General features: G+C 34.2%; 1 protein-coding gene across 2 annotated transcripts in view; it reads left to right on the top strand.

Moving 5' to 3' along the window:
• The window catches only part of EXOC6 (exocyst complex component 6), a 122,669-nt gene that overhangs the window by 27,444 nt on the left and 76,365 nt on the right, over nt 1-18,860 (top strand). For both annotated transcript variants that reach the window (XM_004680624.2, XM_012723889.1), the window contains exons 9-15: nt 514-597; nt 6,294-6,340; nt 6,444-6,564; nt 8,010-8,081; nt 12,952-13,049; nt 13,817-13,922; nt 17,202-17,311. In XM_004680624.2, coding sequence (XP_004680681.1) covers nt 514-597; nt 6,294-6,340; nt 6,444-6,564; nt 8,010-8,081; nt 12,952-13,049; nt 13,817-13,922; nt 17,202-17,311 — 638 coding nt within the window. The remainder of the gene's footprint in view (nt 1-513; nt 598-6,293; nt 6,341-6,443; nt 6,565-8,009; nt 8,082-12,951; nt 13,050-13,816; nt 13,923-17,201; nt 17,312-18,860) is intronic.

Here is an 18,860-nt window from a genome sequence, read left to right as displayed (position 1 = left end):
GGGTCAGAGAGGTCTGCCACACCATGTGGTCACCTCCGGGGCAGGCGGGAATTGAACTCATGCGGAAGGGGCTTTAGATTCTCAGTGCTGTGCTTTAACCCGCTGCGCCACCAGGGAGGGCCAATGCTTTCCATTTTTATCTGACTGATGCTTTATAAAGATTTGCTTAATTTGTATTTGAACAATGAAAGAAAGCTTTGTTTTAAGAGATGTTACTTTATTAATTAAGGCAGGACTTCATTTACTTTTCTGTGAAGTGGTAAATTGGACAAACATCAAATTGTTTGAATTTAACTGTAGTTCTCCTAATTGTCATGGTACAAGGTTACTACTGTCTTTGAACTATAATGCCAAAAGCTTGTTCTTGACATTCAATAAGAAATAACAGACAGCATTTATATTTCATCTGTTATAAAAGTTAAAATTAATTTTACGGGCTAAAGTGGTTATCTGTTTTAGCACTACATAAATTTATATATATTTTATTTCGGTACTCTGCTGATTTTATTTTAGGGTGATGAGGAAACATTTGAAAATTATTACCGGAAACAAAGAAAGAAACAAGCAAGACTGGTATTACAATCCCAGTCCAACATGGTAAGTATGTGAAATGTTTTATTGGTTGTATTATCATTTCTTGACCTTTTACCCTACTTTATTTTATCATGCAACTCTATTTACCCAATATAATTGTTTACTGAACATCTATCATTTCCAAAAATTGATTTAACTACTACGGGTACAGCCATCAGCAAAACAGTAGTCCCTTCTCCCTTGAACTTGTATTCACTAGGGAAGATAAGACATAAACAAGTAGAACAGGTAGTGGAATAAATGAAAAGATAAGTAAAATGTCAGGAGTGATAATTAGTGTCAGGGAATATCCAGGTGTGATAATTAGTTTCTTACAATATGGTAGACTGCGTACTTTAATTGTTCACTGTGAAACAACTGAAGATGCTAGATAAATTTTTTTAAATTTGAAATGAAACATTCTTCTAAATCTTAAATTCTTTAAAAAAAAAAAAAGATTTGTTTATGCATACAGAACTGGGGTACAGGCCAGAGGTGCAGGGGCTGAGAGGATTCACCAGAGACAATGTGGAGCAGAACAGGAAGAGAGCAGCGTGTGGGTCAGGAAATGTCCCATACTATGTTGGTCACTTCCCTAGCCAGCGATTGAACTCATGCTGCTGTGCTGTGGCTGTGGTAGCTTCATAGTGCTGTGCTTTAAACTCTTGTGCCACCAGGGAGTGCCCTAAATCTTAAATTTTTTTTTTTTTTTTTAGATTTATTTGTTCATACAGAACTGGGGTACAGGCCAGAGGCTCAGGGGTGGCGAGAGGCTTCACCAGAGACAGAGTGGGTAGCAGAACAGGCAGATTGACGAAGTACACTGCTAAGGGGAGCAGCAGGCGGGTCAGGAGAGGTCTGCCACGCCATGTGGTCACCTCCGGGGCAGGCCGGAATCAAACCCATGCGGAAGAGGCTTTAGTTTCTCAGTGCTGTGCTTTAACCTGCTGCGCCACCAGGGAGGGCCTAAATCTTAAATTCTTTTAGATGCTCTTAGAATCTGGTTAGAAAATTTAGTCAGGGCAAGCTAAGTGATAGGACCTGTTTTAGTTTAGTTGTGATTGTTCAGTAGATGTTTTTGTGAAACTTGTAGAAACTGCACATGAAGGATGAGTTATATATAATGTGTGTAACTTATACCTCGGACTATACTATTAGAAAAAGAACAGGAAACCCTAAATAAAGGCAGAAACCCAATAATTTTAATAAGGTAACCTTTGCAACTTTTATGCTAGGAGCATCTGCTCAATGAAAAAGCATGAGATTTGAGGACGTGAGGGCAATCATCTAACAAAACCTCTGTCCCTCTGGCAAATACTGTAAGGAGGATTATTTATCTCAAATGTTTATATTATATTAAGTGAATAAAGAAAAAGCATCTATGAGAATTCATTGCAAGGAGTACTCGTTTATACTCCAAATTCATTTTATGTAGATAGTCAGAATAAATATCAAACCAAAAGTTTAAAGTGAATCTCTGCTAATGTTGTCTCCAGATACCTAGTTAAAAGCATTTGCATATGAAGGTTCAGAGAACTAGGTTTTTCATATTAGAGTTAGAAAATATCAATAGTTGCCATGGTAAGGGAAATTAGCAATTCATACTCAGAAATAATTACCAAATAAGTGAGAATCATTAGAAATACTGACAACAGAAATTAATCTTAAAAGACTTACCAGATTTGATTTACTAAAATAGAAAATAAAACTACTTCATATAGTTAAAGAAATAGAAGACAAGAATTATAATATAAATTGAATGCAAGAAATTATATAGGATGGCCCCAAAATGAGGGAAATCAAATAAAATACCTACAAACTAAAGAAATTAAATTTAACTGAAATTAAAATTTTTTTTAACTTACAATTGATGAATGGTTGTACTGTCACTTAATCTCTGGTTTTACAATTGATGAATTCTCATAGTTGATTTGGAAACGTTATTTCAAAAACATCATGGAGAGACAAAAGGATGTAAATCTGAAAACAGACAGGAAATTCAGAGACAAAGTCTGACATATCTAATTGGAGTTTCAGAAAGAGGTTAGAACAAATGAGACTGGAGTTTTTGAAGAAAATGGTTGCTAACAATTTGCTAACAGAGATGAGCGGTATAAAGCTACATCATAAACCCAAGGAACCTCAAGTAAGTTAGATTAGAAGAAAGATATTCTTTGAAACATCATTATGAAACTGCAGAAGTCCAAAGGGAAAGAGAGAGTAACGTCATATGTCATTTAATGATGGGGATAATGCTGAGACATGTGTTGTTAGATGACTTTATCATTTTGTGAATATCATAAAATGTAATTATGCAAACCTATATGGCATACCCCACTATACACCTAAATTATACTCGATAGCCTGTTGGGAGCACCATTAGGTATGCAGTTTTTCATGTTATTAAGAGATTTATACTGCAGAGGCCTGAAAAGTATCATCAGCTATCTAATTGACTTTTATTGGCTATTCCACCACAAATAGCCAAACACTCATGCTTTCCAAATATATATGGAAGGTTCACCAAAGCAGATCATATTCTGGATCATAAAACAAACCTGAACAAGTAAAAAAAGCTTAAAATTATAATAATTGTGCCTACTGCCAACAGGAGAATTAAGTTATCTATATTCAAAAAAGTGAATACTGGTTTTTATCTCATTTAGCAATTTAAGAAATGGAACATGTACCTAAATGTAAGAGCTAAAATTGCAAAGTTTCTAGAAAAAGAACTAAAGATTAAGTGTCTGTGATCTGAGTTATACAATATTTTCTTATTTGAGATGCATAAAGCATGGACCCTTAAGAAAAAAAAAATGATAGAGTATCAATTTGAAAAACTTCTTTTCAAAAGGTGTTGTGAAGAAAATGAAAGAACACAAGACATATAAGGATAAAATTTGTGAAGCTGTTGTCTAACAAAGGGTTTGTATCCAAAATATATAAAGAACTTGTTTAACTAATTCAACATAAATAAGCTGGTGGACAGAAGACTCCAGTAGACATTTCATCAGACACAAAGCTGATGGATAAACACATGAAAAGTTGTTAATATCATTTTCCATCAGGGAAATGCATATTAAAATTAGTGAGGTACCACTACATATCTACTACAATAACTAAAATTGAAAAGATTAACATTAGCAAGTGCTGGTGAGGATGTGGAACAAATGGAACTCTCAGATGCTTCTGGTGGATATAAAATTTATATTGTCACTTTGGAAAATAGTTTGGAAATTTGTCATAATGTTAAACATACTTTCCTGTGACTCAACAGCCTCAATCCTAAGTATTTACCCATGAGAAATGACAATGTAACCTCACATAGTGACCCATATATGAATATTTATGGTAGCTTTATTAAATGCCTCCTTTGGAAATAATCCCAAATGTCTATGAACTAGTAAATAAACAATAGGATAAAAATGGACTAACATACATTAAAAAGTAGATAAATATCCATCTCTAATAAATGTGGCAACATGGTAAATCGCAGAAGTATTATTCTAAGTGGAAAAAAATCCAGATACAACAAAGTTATGTGCAGTTTGGTTTATGTTACTCAGACGCCGTTTTGGAAGATGCAGAACTATGAGACAGAAAGGGTTGGTTGCCAGGGGACGGAGTCTGACAGAGTGATTCACTACAAAAGGTGACATGGGAACTTTTTCTGAGATGGATATGTTCTGTGTCTTGGGTTTGGTGGTAGCAACACTAAAATCTTCATTTATAAAGTACTTGTAAATTATACCTCAATAAACTTGAAAATTTTAAAAACAAAAATAGGGGATCTTCAAAATGCCCAGAAAGCAAAAATGTTATTTCAAATTAACAAGACAGTGTATCATTTTCAATGTTGAAAGGAGATGTGTTAACTTAGGACTCTATAACCAGTGAAACAAGGGCAAAGATAGATTTTTCAGTCAAAGAAGAAGAAAATTTGCCACCAGGACACCCACCTATCCCTTGGAAGTTCTGAGAATATTCTACCTTTCCCTTAGAAATTCTGATGCTTCTGTTTGAAAGTGATAACAAATGGAAGATACAAAGTACAAGAAGGAATGAATAGCAAACAAAGTGCAAATATGTGGGTAATCTAAGTTGATTATAGAAAATAATATTGATAAATTATTATAAACTTTCATGCAAAATAAAGTGAAAATGCACATTAGCATAAACATCAGAGTGAAATTCATAAAATGGAACTCTATAACTTCTGAGTTGTCCTGAAAAAGAACAAAAATATTGATTAATTTTAGAGTTTGATTATTTAAGTAAACATAATACAATTTCTGGCATAACCACTTAAGCAGCAGATAAAGAGTATATGGCTTCATACAGTAGAGTGATAAAAGCTAGAATGATAAAAAAAGAACTTCATGTCATATAGTTCATAAAAAGTAGTCTCTAAACCTATAAGCACTTAATGATGTTGTTTCAAAGTATTTAAAATAAAATTTCCATAACTATGACAATAAATAGGAAATTCCACAGCATAGTGGACTTTCCAAGAAGTCTCAGTATCATATAAACCAAATAGAATATCAGGATAAATACAGAGCATGTTTAATAGTTTGGTCTAATGGAATGAATATAAACAGCCTTGTTTCAACAGCTATAGAAACATGTTCTTGTATGTACACATGGGACATTATAAAAAATTTGACTGTATCAGGAAATAGCATACATCTGATGTTATGTAGCTTACGTTTTCTGATCATAGTATTTTTAGCTAAAAAGCCATAACAATCCTGTTCTCAATATCTGGGGGGAAACCCCAGCTGTTTCACAGTCTTTATCATATGACTTATGAAATATACAAAATACAGTATTTGACCTAAATTGAAGTAATGAAGTATTTCAGGGAATGAACTTGTGTAATGAAATGAAAGTCAAATGATCAAATATTTTCCTGTATGCCTTTGATAAAATTATAAATAAGCAATGGTAAAGCTTTTTTGAAGAATTTAACTGTTATTAAGAGTTGGGTGAAAAGCTATTAGAAGATTTTTGGCAGAAGATATAATGATCTGATTATTTAAGAAGTATTGTCATGGCAGCAATGTGAAGAATAAGCCATAGGGAACACGGCTAAAGGCTGGGGAAGTTGTTGGGCAAGTTGCGTAGAATGGTGATGCAGCAGCCTGAGTGGGAGAAGATGGTGCTTAGAACTAACCTGCAGAAAAGGGGGTTATGGATTAGTATTTACATATATATATTTTAAAGATTTATTTATTTGTGCATACGGAACTGGAGTTCAGGCCAGAGATGTAGGGGTGATGAGAGGACTCACCAGAGACAGAGTGGGGAGCAGAACAGGCCGACTGACGAAGTACACTGCTGAGGGGAGCTGTGGCCCAGGAGGGGTCTACCAGGCCATGAGGTCACCTCTGGGGCAGATGGGATTGAATTCATGTGGAAGTGGCTTTAGCTTCTCAGTGCTTTGCTTTAAACAGCTGCATCCCCAGGGAGGGCCTAACATTTATATTTTAACTAGGTATTGTCTGCTATTGTCTGCTTTCTTTAAATGCAAGTTTCATCAGGGTAAGACACTTTCTATTACTTAGCAGTGTATCCCTGTTGCCTAAGATATATAAAATATATGTAGCATACACGAGGCTTTATGTAAGTATTTCCTCATAAATGTTGTAGTTACTTTGAACTTACTTTCCAGTTATTGATATTTATTAATTTAGTTGATTTTCATTTTTCATTTAAAGCATGAAACAGTTGATGGCTATAGAAGATACTTCACTCAAATTGTAGGGTATGTATCTCATCTGTTAATAACATTTTAAATGAACAAATTATTTTCTATTTGGGTTTTTAATTTTTTTAACACATGTTTTGTCGATAATTATGGTTTCTAGGTTCTTTGTGGTAGAAGATCACATTTTACATGTGACCCAAGGATTAGTAACCAGGGCATACACTGATGAACTTTGGAACATGGCCCTCTCAAAGATAATTGCTGTTCTTAGAGCTCATTCAGTAAGTTAGATAATTTTTGTCACTAAGTTTTCAAGTTTTTGATTCAGTTACTTTAAGCATTTCTGCCTAATGTCAGTAGAAAACTGTATCTCATTCTGCTTTTTAAATTGTTTTTGATAATTTTTCAGACTTGGATGTAGGGATATCAGTCTTTTGTTTGCCTGGCAAATACTGTGATTTTGCAAGTGACTGTGGCTTCCCATGACACTTAGTTCAGCTTTATAGAAAATAAGCTGATCTCATTAGTCTCAACTGACGTCTTTATTAGATCACTGAAAAGCACTGTGATGAATGAATTTTTAATTATCATTCCAATTTCTTTGTTTGCAAAATAAACTCTACCATTAAAACTCAAAACAATTCATTTTTAATGTTTATAATTTGATTTGCAGTAAGACAGTCACATATTTCTTAGAAATATGCAATTATAAAAATTTGAGCTCATTTGAAATACTGAATGAACTTTTATGTAATGAATGATTTTTTTTAAAGATGAAGGTAAAATGCACAAATGTTTTTGTAATGTACCTTGTTTGGAGATAATAAGGTATGCTAGCATTTCAAAGACAATTGAAATTAATAACTGCTCAGTGTATGCTTCACTTAAGATAATTTTAGTAAAAATGAACTCATACTTAGAAATGTTATTTATAATTTTATTATTGAAAATAGAGACTGCAAATGTTGTGAGGTAGTATTATTTATGTAATACTTAGATTAGAAGTGTACTACATTCTTATTTAGAACATAGATTTTGATACACTGTCCAATGGCCTACAGCTTTTTCCTGACATATTAATATAGAACATAATTCATATTCAGACCAGCTCTGAATATATATAATAGTATGTTTTAATTGAATTCTGTGATACTGAATAGGAATTCATAATATAGTAATATCTACTATATTACTATAGTAATATAGTAAATGAATTGATAAGAAAATATTTAATTTATTCTTATTAGAAAAAGGATCATTTTGTATCTTTTATAAGAAAATAAATACTTAAAAAGTAAAATTATGTCCATTTTTTCCAATTTAAAATGACTAATTCCTTAAAATGTAAAGAGTTTTAGAAATATAAGTATCATTGATTTGACCAAAGTTTAGTGTGTGCATATTTTAGAAAAATTACTTTTCTAATTACAAAATTAAACATCCTAATTAAAAAATACATTGCTATTAAAGTACCATTATTTTACATCCTAGCTAGTGTTTGATAGTATACCCTCGCTACTTTACGTATGTCATCTTATGATCTTTCTCTAGGAAATTTTACTGAATAAATGTAAATAACCAGGATTACATTTATTACGAGTCTGACAGATTAAAGGGGAAAAAAATCAGGTTTTTTTTTCCTTAGTTTTTGACTAAATTCTCTGGTCTTTGTTTGTTTGTTTGTGCTTCAACCCCCATATCTACCCACCACCACCCACTTTCCCAGTCCTATTGCACTGATCCTGATCTTGTTCTGGAGCTGAAGAATCTCATTGTAATATTTGCAGATACTTTGCAGGTGGGTGATAATGTAATACTCAGTTAATGATGATTTTGAGCACTTAAGAAATACAAAATATAGACCATGCTTATATATAATTTGTTGTGGATTAATGGTAGTGAATTAGTAGTAACTGGATGCTTACTGCACTGGCTTTCCTCTGTTACTCAGGAATTTTCATACTGCTGCCTTCCTAATTTTAAAATTTGAACAGAACTCAGAACTATCATAATCCTTAAAACTTTAGTTATTCTGTTAGATTAGACAGAATATTTTTGCAGTTAATAAAAGTAAAGTTATGTAGTTTAGTGAAAGGCCCCCTGAACTAGAAATTAGAAGTTACAAATTTTGCCTTAAGACAGTGAATGTGGGGTCTGGAGTTACAGAGACCCTGAGTGAATTTATGTTATATTCTGCCTCTACTGCTAGCTAATTATGTATCTACAAAATTCTCCAAATTTTAGATCTTCCTTTGTGAAAATGGGCTTATTGATCATTAATTATACATTTTGAGTTTTAAATATGTTAAATGAAACACATACTTTGAAAGCTATTTATGCACACTTCCTTTCTAATTTCAGTTTTGCTACTTAAGCAAGCAAGACACTGCTTCTTTGAGTCTCAGTTTTTAATTTTTAAAATAAGATTAAAGGGCCCTCCCAGATGGTGCAAAGGATTAGGACACAGCACTGCAAGCTAGCCTCAGCTGCTTCAGTGTGAGTTTGATCCCCTGCCCCAGTGGTGACCCACATGGCGCAGCAGACCTCTTCTGTCTCGCTGGTTGCTCCCCTCAGCAGCGTACTTCGTTCATCTGCCTGCTCTGCTCCTCGCTCTGTCTCTGGTGAATCCTCTCACCGCCTCTGCACCTCTGCCTGTAACCCAGTTCTGTATGAATAAATAAATTAATCTTAAAAATAAAATAAGGTTAAAACTGCATTATCTCAAAATTCACAAAGTGCCTTTGTGATTTTCAGTATCAAAGTTTTAAGCTTGTCCTTCCTTTCTGGTCACAGATAAGAACTTGGTTTCATTTAGTTTCATGCTTAAATTTTTAGGATGTTTAATGGCTAGAATAACTTTTCATGAAGAGTAGACTAGCATATTCCAAAATGTGATAATAAATGTTACTTAAAAAAGGAATCTCTGGTCAGAAATGTTTGAGAAATACTGATTGAAGTTAAAAAAAGTTTCTTCAGTAAATGTCTTTCTGAGAAAAAAATTTATATACCATACATTTCCTAAAGGAAGTTGACTCTACAGTATTTTCCCAATGTATTTGATCCTTGAATCTTCCCCATATCCCCATACACATCATAGATCTAGGGCTTCATGTAATATACCTTGGGAAGTGCTAATTTAAAATATGTGCTTCAATTTTAAAAGTTTTTACATCCTTGAATAGTAGTTGTCTACTCTTGAACCTAAGCACAAAATTCCACAAATTCCTTTAGGAAATTATTTTACTGGCTTGTATCTTTATATCTTATAACAGTAGGATACAGTAGGGGTTTTTTGGTTTGTTTTCATAGGTTTTGTAGCTGATGTAATACTGATCTCTCTGTAAAGAAACTTTTGATAAATTTTGTTGGAGACTGCCTTCCTTTTGAGGGGGCTAGCTTTAAGTAACTTGAGGGACTTAAGTTGTCCTTAGTGACATTGTCCTCAGCATTGCTACAATATTTGCTACCCAAATTTTGTTTTAGGATCATTGGTTGGCAATTGCTATGGCTCCATAACAAAAAAGAACTTCTTTCAGAATGTAAATCAACTTCATCACATTAAGTACAAAGTGTAGGTTTGATATCATTTTTCATAGCAAGACTTTCTTGCTGAAGATAGCAGTATTGAATTATGTTCTATTGCAGTCTCCTTAACTCTTTATGGAACATTGTAAGCTGTTTTTAGATTGGTGCTTGTGAGTACTACTGGATCTAAAGTATTTGATGTAGTCCCAAGGAATTCTCCAGAGATTCAAAGGAGAGTAATAGGCAATATTTAGGCTGTACAGACTTTAGGGAAAACACAATCATGGGTGCAGAAAGCCTTATATCTATACCTTTCTAATCCTTACTGCTTTGAAATAAGATTGAGTAAGACAAACCAGTTCTTATTTATTCATAAATCCTGCAGGTTTTTCACTCCACTGAAAATTGATTGGCTTACTATTAGGTGGATTTTATACTGAATTAATAGATGTTAGCTTTCAAGTTATATTTAGCAGTTGAAGATGAGGGAGGACTTTTCATAAAAACAAACTAATGAGGCCCTCCCTGGTGGTGCAGCACAGCACTAAGAAGCTAAAGCCACTTCAGCACAAGTTCGATCCCCACCTGCCCTGGAGATGACCCACATGGTGCGACAGACCTCTCCTGACCCGTCTACTGCTCCCCTCAGCAGTGTACTTCTCATCAGTTGGCCTGTTCTGCTCCCCACCCTGTCACTGGTGAATCCTCTCACCACCCCTGCACCTCTGGCCTGTACCCCAGTTCTGTATGCATAAGTAAATGAATCTTTTTTTTTTTTTAAACAAACTAATGAATACTGCATTCTATTTTGTTTTTGGAATTGACAGTTTGTCATCTTACTGGTCAGTATCTCATTATTTAAAAAACAGCTGACTTTACAATTTAAAAAAAAGCATTGCTAGCATATTTACATTTCTGCTCATTGCCTATAAGGCAAATAAATATTTATTGAGTCATTCATTAATTTATGTGCACTCATTAATTAATAGCAGCTAGATGATCTGTAAAATGATACAGACAAAAGTCAGTAGGACAGCAAGGTCATAAAAATCTTTGACTTAAGAAACTCAGTTTAGTTGTAAGTAAACAATGTGTAATTTGTTAAATATATTAAATATAGTCCATGAATATATTAAAGTGCTTTGGACTCATAGAAAACAGATGACTCAATGTGGTCCCAGAAACTGGGGAAGACTATAAAGAAAGTTGAAGTGTGAGCTGTATTTTTTTTTTAACATCATTCTTCATTTTGTACCTTTTTCACCTCGGTTGTCATCCCCATGGACTTCCCACCATCACATCACCCAGGTGCCATCTCCATAGTCCTGTGTGCCCTTCCCACCCCAGTTTTGATCCTGTTCCCCTCCCCTCCCCTGTAGAATATCTGTGAGCTGTATTTTGAAGGATGAGTACAGCAAGTAGATATGGAGAGCGGGGCATTAATGCAGAGATACAGCATGTGTAAACTATAGATAATGCATGGCAAGCGGGAAAATGTTTCAGTTGCTTCATAGTGTGAGGAATTGTACTATATGGGTAAGCAAGGGGGAGCAAGTAAGTAACAGAGGAAGGGCAGATAAGTAATGAACTGGTAAGGTAGCTTAACCCAGATTATGACAGGTTGGTGGGGCTTTGGTAAGTCTTTTATGTTTTTAACCAGGGGTATAGCATAAAAAGATATGCTCTTATTTTAAGTGATACTTTTGAGAGTCTGGGCAAGAGATTGAGTTAAAAGAGGCAAATGGCTGAAATTTCAGTTTAGGAAACTCTTACAATGGTCTAGGAAGAGATGTGAATGACCTGAAATGAAATAGTGGATCTGGAAATATTTCCAGAAGAGAAGTAGATAAATGATGGAGGAGAATGATAGATATGGGAGAGATTTGTAAAGGAGAAATACTCAAAAAAATTTGTAGACTGACTAGATATCTTTGTGTGTGTAGACTTTTAGATGATTTTCCAGTTTCTTTCCTAATAAAATGGATTGATGACAAAACTATTAATAGAGATGGGAAGTAGGAAGAACACTTAGTTTTGTTCGTAAGGGGGGGAGGTAGAATTCACTTCATTGTGTTTCCTGGCACACTGTCTGGAGACACCTGATAGATGTTGAAATGAAATACGAGAATTTTGGTTTGGGTAGAAAAAATTTTTCAGAATAATCAGAGTAATGAATGGTTGAAATCAAAAGAAGTAAAAAGAAAGATCGAAGGATGGAAATAGAAGAAAGGAAACCAGAAGGGTTTTTTATACATGTAAAAGAACAAGGAGAGACACTGATGTTATAGATTTCAAAGGAGAGTTTCAACAAAGAGAGGTGAAGTATAGTGAGAAATCAGTGAATTCACATTTAGGAAATAATCTGACATTGTTCAGAGTAGTTTCAACAAAGCTATAGAGCTGGGATGTGGATTGTAGTGGGCTTGACAATGAAAGGAGTGACAGTGGCAGGTGGCCAGGCATTGAAATTAATTTTTCTTTGTTGTTCTTAGATTCAAGATGGGAGGCAATTTATTTAGCCAAGAGAAAAGTAGTGGAAGTTAAAGAGGCAAAAACATAAGATTTAGAAGAGAAAAAGGACAGCCCCATGAGACAAGAGATTGCTTGGTAATTGCTTACTCATATGGGTAAGGTTTCAGTGGGTTTGATTTCGGGAAGAATAGGTTTGGGGTGTATATGTGCTAGAGAGATACAAATTTCCACTATATCTCCAGAATCGATCTTAAATTGTCTTGTTTTTGTTTTTCCTTTGTTTATTTCTTTAATCTTAAATTGAAGGTGCAAGAGGAAGTCAGCATATTTCAGACAGAATCTAATTCCTTTTCTTCTTATATCCTATTTGAGGGCTACTTCCCAAGGTACAGTTGCATAGGTCACTAATGAACTTTTCCTCCAGTACTGATTTCCAGTATGTTTTAAGGTTAATAATATAATTCTGATTTTATAAAAGAGAAGATATGGGAACGTTTTTCTAGCCCCTGCTCCCTAGAGTTAGTGGTAGTCTGAGGTGTCTGTTCCTGCACTGTCAGGATGACGTGTGGAGTGCTACTGCTCACTCCCAAGTGACTTCCCAGTGTTCCTAGCGTCCTTGAAAATGAATCTTTACTTATTGGATTGTTTATTTTATTTTTTATTTGTTTTAGGGTTACGGTTTTTCAGTGAATCGACTTTTTGACCTTTTATTTGAAATAAGAGATCAATATAGTGAAACTTTGCTGAAGAAATGGGCTGGAGTTTTCAGGTTAGTCAAAGCTGTAGTGCCTTAATGTGAAAAGAAAGAAATTGTCGATGTTAAAGTAATTAATTTTGCATTTAGCAATAAAAATGTATATGATAAATTATTTCATTGTGGCACAATAGACATGGCATAAAATTAAATGATCAATTTGAAATGTACAGCTTTTACTTGTACAGCTTTCCACTCATTTCCCAGTAGCTGACACGAGCCCTGTGACTGCCTGCTTGTGGTAGAGAGCATGCGGGTATTTGGTGAGGAGTAAATATCTGTCACACTTATAAAAGGTTGTTTTCTCATTGTAACGTTATGAGCAAATAAGCAAATAGAAGGCACTGTTTTCTTCTTCAAGGAGCTTGTGGTCTAGCTGGGAAGAGAGAAAAATACAAAACATACAACTTGATAATTATCCCTGTCAAGAAAATGACCACAATGCTCTTCATCTCATAGCTTTGTTTTTAGTTAAAAATATATATGATATATATGTTCATTCAGACTATGTCCTCATAAGACTTCTAGACTAAAAAACTAAAATCAAAGTGGTAACAGAATATAAAACAAACAAGAAGAGACTGCACATGTATTTTGAGAGACAAGACTGTGTTGGTGCTGTTTCAGGATTTGGATGAGTAGGCTTTGTTTTACTATTGGACTTTTGATTGATAAAATATGCTTTTATAAAATCTGAGTTTTTTTCCCCCAAGTATTGTCTGGTAGCATTCGAGTGCTATTTTCTAATATTAACTCTTCAATTCTATGTTCTTTCTTAACAGGGACATTTTTGAAGAAGATAATTACAGCCCCATCCCTATTGTTAATGAAGAAGAATATAAAATAGTGATCAGCAAATTTCCCTTCCAAGATCCAGACTTTGAAAAGGTACAAGTTCATGTTTAATTCAACAATTCTTTTGAAAAATACATCCCTGATGTTTATTGCTCTATAACATTAAACTATAAGTGAGAATGGCTTCTTTTGAGGTAAATTGTTGGTTTTTATTTGAGAAAATTATTTTTTGTTAATTTAAAAATTATTAATATTATTGTTAATATTTTGGTAAAGTTAGGAACTTTTCTGGAAAGACTAGGGATAGTGGTCCCAAATGTGGGTGAATTCTCAAGGCAGACCTTACTTGTGTTGGATAGATGTCTGAACAAAAGACCGGTTAGAACAAGGATATAGATCAGCATGTAGAATATTCAAGGAGCACACATATGTGTGCTTACACACAAACATAAGTACCTGTACCTATCCAGCTTTCCTCGATGCAGTCAAATCTCATGGGAAAAGGGCTTTATATTTCTTGTTCTTGTTACCTTTTAAATTCCTTTATTCTTGTTCTTTCTCCTTAGTCTTTATTGGTTTTCCAATTCTTTATACTTAGTCCTTTTTAACATTTTTATTCCCTCACAATGATCAGACTAAATTCTGAGTTTATTGTTACTGTATATTTTTTAAAATAAGCTTATTATATATAATGAATTCAAGTAACCAAGTAACTGAATGTGTAGTTTTTAGATTATATGTAACATTGCCATTGTATTCCTGACAGTCATATTCTAATACACAAAAAGATCAGGATAATTATTCTAATTCTACATTTTTGAAACCTAAAGTTACTTTACCACTATCAAGAAATATTTTCAGAGTATTCATTCTGTAGTTTGGTTTAGTTGCTGGTCATAAGCTTGTCAGGACAGAGGTTCTGTATAAAGAGCATTAGATTTAGTCTGGTTTCATACTCTACTCTGGTTTACTGGGAGAGCTTACGTGGTTAAAGTGACTTAAATATTTAGGCATTTGTATCTCATCTGTGAATAAAAGTTTGAACTAAACAGTTTCTAATGACCTTTCCAATAACACTAAATAAAATCTATTCTAATAGGTTTATTTTTGATAGGAAGTTTAGCTTTGCTTATTAGGGATCCCCCAAAGTATGTGGTACCACTTACTATTAAACTTGTTAGGAGTTTTATTCACTGATCCATATATTACTCGTCATTAAAAAGAACTACTGTTACTGGACTGTGGTGATAGTACATGGGTGATTTGGTGATGGGAAGCCCAGGGGATTACAACTGAGAAGGGAAAAGGTACAAAATGATGTAAAAATAAACTATTATATTATTTAAAAAAGAAAAAAAACTGTTAGGGTAAAAGTCACATGGAAAATTTAAATATGACAACTTGAAAAGAAATTCCATAAATTACTTAGTAACAAGCTCTTGAGAGAGTTCAGTGTGTGTATGTTTTCTTAATGTAAGTACAATTTTTAATTAATGTAAAATGGTCTCTCAAGTAACCTAATTATTATTTTCAGTATAAATTATGAGTGAGAAAGGAGTAAGATTGAATATATAAACAAATGTCTTTTTCTGGGTCCCTTTGACTAAAAAATATTCATATCCTATCAGTAATATCATTAAAATAAATTATAAGCTTCAATATCTCTCAGAATGTTAGTATTGGGCTCATTATTCTGTAAAATTTAAATTGAAGGTGAGTTAACATTTATAGCATTATTGGGTAATATTAAAAAATAGGAATTCTTCAGTTGATTTTGTACTATTCCTAATTGAGTCTCTTAAATTTTGAAAAGTTGAAACTACCAGTTTTGAAGAGACATAGTTCTTTAAAATGTTTTTACTGCCACCTAGTTGTAGGTTTTCTTTTGTTGGAAGTACCTAAGATTATATTTGTTCATTCAAGTATTTGTTATAACCTATTATACAGTAGACACTGGTGTGCTAGTTTTTCAGTCTTGCTGTCAAGGAATTATAATAAGTGACAGACAGAAAAATAAACTGGAAATTTTAGGAATTTAGGAAGTAGATTTAGTATAGTAGGATGATTATTTTGAATCTCATGACTGTGTCTCAAATGTTACCTCCTGTGTCTGAGATGTTTCCAAGTACTACTTAGAATATTGGTATGGATTTCAGGAGAAAGATTTGTTCTGGAATTGTAGATTTGGGAAAGAATGGCACCTGCATAGTGATCAAAGTAATAAGGATAGATGAGATGATCCAAGGATAGCATATGTTATAAAAGAAGTAGCTAGGTGGAGAGCCTGTGTGCAGCATGGGGGCCAAAAAAGGAGAGACTGCTTAGGAAGCAGGAACAGTGTCTCAAATACCTTAAATGAGACAGACAACATGAAAACTCGACAAGTCAATAGGATTTAAAAACTATGAGGTAATTGGTGACCTTGGTGAGTACTTTTACTGATGTCAGTAGGTTGCAATAGATGTGAAGATAACAGACTTCATGAAGTATAAAACAGGGGCTTTGGTAAAAAACTTGTCAGAATATGTCTTTTTGGAGACAGAATTTCTAATGATGTTAGCTAATAAAGCTGTTTAGCCAGGAAATACACTGTAAGTCATTGTCTGCATGCCACTGTTCGATGGTCTACTGGTCAGATAGCTGCTATAATGTATTCTAGGAATTTTAGAATGAATTGGATACCTGCTTGAAGTGACTTCAGCCTTCATTAGAAGGGCACAAGGAGGGCCCTCCCTGGTGGCTCAAGGGGTAAGGATGCAGCATTGCAAACGAGCTGCAGCCGCTTCAGTGTGAGTTCAATCCCCAGCCCAGGAGGTGGCCACATGGCACAGTAGACCTCTCCTGACCCACCCGCTGCTTCCCTCTGCAGTGTACTTTGTCGATCTGCCTGTTCTGTTCCCCACGCTGTCTCTGGTGATCTTCTCACCGCCCCTGAACCTCTGGCCTGTATACCAGTTCTGTATGCATAAATAAATAATTTTTAAAAAAGTGAACAAGGAGAATCTTAGAATTCATTTGATGACAAACAGGAAACTGGTCCTTAATTTCTTGGCTATCCTGGCTCTTATATTCGGATGCAAAGAAACAAATAGCTAGACATCTTCACCAAGATACTTATCAGAACATAAAAGGTATTGGTATGTTCTTTGTGCTTGGTAAAAGTCTGGTAGTATGATTTAAGACAGACAAATGGCCACATGATTTTCATGTTTTAATTTTCTTTAAAATTCCAAAAATAATGTAGAATTAGAGCAATTGATTTTGTGACTCAACTATTTACTGTTAATCAAAAATGAAATAAATATCATTTTTACATTTTTAGTTGATATCTTTTGCTAAAGTTTCAAAAACTACCACTTTTTCTTTCTGCAGCAATCTTTCCCAAAGAAATTTCCCATGTCTCAGTCAGTACCTCATATTTACATTCAAGTCAAAGAATTTATTTATGCCAGCCTTAAATTTTCAGAGTCACTACACCGAAGGTAAGTTTACTTATAAGAAATATACCTTTATCATAGCTTTTAAAAATATTAATACTTTATTTTAATGCCACAACTGTAATAGATTATTTTCTCACTGGAAAGGCTTAAATATTTAGTGACATCTGGGATTAAGTTTCTATAAATCACAAATATTTTTTACATTTTATGATGTAATTCTTCAACTGTTCATAGAAGTAGAATACTAGGATAGTTTGCTAGTCCTATCTTCTGAGTATTTGCCCTCACCTAGATTACCCTATATTCTGGTAACCTCAATTTTGCAGTCAGAGTTCTAGGGTTTATTTTGATTTAGTTTTGTGTGTTTGTTTTGTTTCTTTATATTCCATACATGAGTGAAATCATATAGTACTTATCTTCTTGTTTCTGATTTATTTTGTTTAGCTTAGTCCTTACCACTTCCATCCATTTTGTTGCAAATGGCAACATTTATTTCAGCTTTTCTTTTTTATAACTGATAATAACACATCTTCTTAATCCACTCATCTGTTCATGGGTTCTTAGGTTGGTTTTATAACTGGACTTTTTTTTATATGTTTCATAGAAGTGCAGAGATACCTTGACTTAGCGCTTTTGTACTCTTTGGGTTTATACCTAGGAATGGAATAGCTTGTAATTGGTCTATTTGGTTACTATTTCAATCTTTTTGCTTGTAATTGGCCAGGTTTTTTTTTTTCTTTTTGATTCAGTCTTGGAAAGTTTTTGCTTCTAAGAATTTGCCCTTTTTTTCTGTTATCTACCTTATTAGTTTTTTTTTTTTTATGTTTTTTAAAAACTTTATTTTTTATTTACTTATACATATAAGAACTGGGGTACAAGCCAGGGTTGTGGGGTAGGTGGGTTGGAGGATTCACCTGAGACAGAGTGGGGAGCAGAACAGGCAGATTGACTGAACTACACTGTTGAGGGGAGCAACAGGCCAGACGGGAGAGGTCTGTTGTGCCATGTGATCACCTCCCTGGTTGGGGATCAAACTCATGGTGCTGTGGCTGTAGATAGCTTCACAGTAATGTGTTTTAACCCATTGTGCCACCAGGGAGAACCTGGTTGTCTACTTTATTGGCATAAAGTTAATAATAGTAGTCACATACAACCTTCTGTATTTCTCAGATGTCTGTCATAACTTCTCTTTTGTTTCTGATTCTGTTACCAGTTTTTTCTGATTCTGGTATCAGTCTGGGTACTTGCTACTCATTAGCCCAAACTCAGTAGATAAGAGTTGGTTGGTGGAAATTAGATTAAACCAATAACTGTCAAAACTAATGACATGAAGGACTACTGTCTCTAATGCCATCCCCTGAGCTTAGGAGAGCCAAAGACTTACACGGGCAGCACTAAGGGAGAACAAGGTAAGGGCTTTGTTAGCAGCATGTCAGAGAAGTAGGCAGCTTTTCTAAGAAATGCAGCCATGTCCCTTTTTCTTCCAAGTTTGGCCTTGACTGAATCTGTGCTGGTGCTGGTAGGCTTGCTTTTTACTAGGGTAATGAGGCTCAGACTTAACCCTTGTCTTACTTCTGCCTCAGTCTGGATT

The sequence above is a fragment of the Condylura cristata genome, unplaced genomic scaffold, assembly GCF_000260355.1.
Source record: "Condylura cristata isolate star-nosed mole 26May11 unplaced genomic scaffold, ConCri1.0 scaffold00011, whole genome shotgun sequence".
NCBI lineage: Eukaryota > Metazoa > Chordata > Mammalia > Eulipotyphla > Talpidae > Condylura > Condylura cristata.
The sequence above is the reverse complement of the archived record's forward strand: the minus strand, read 5'-3'. Positions and strand labels throughout refer to the sequence as shown.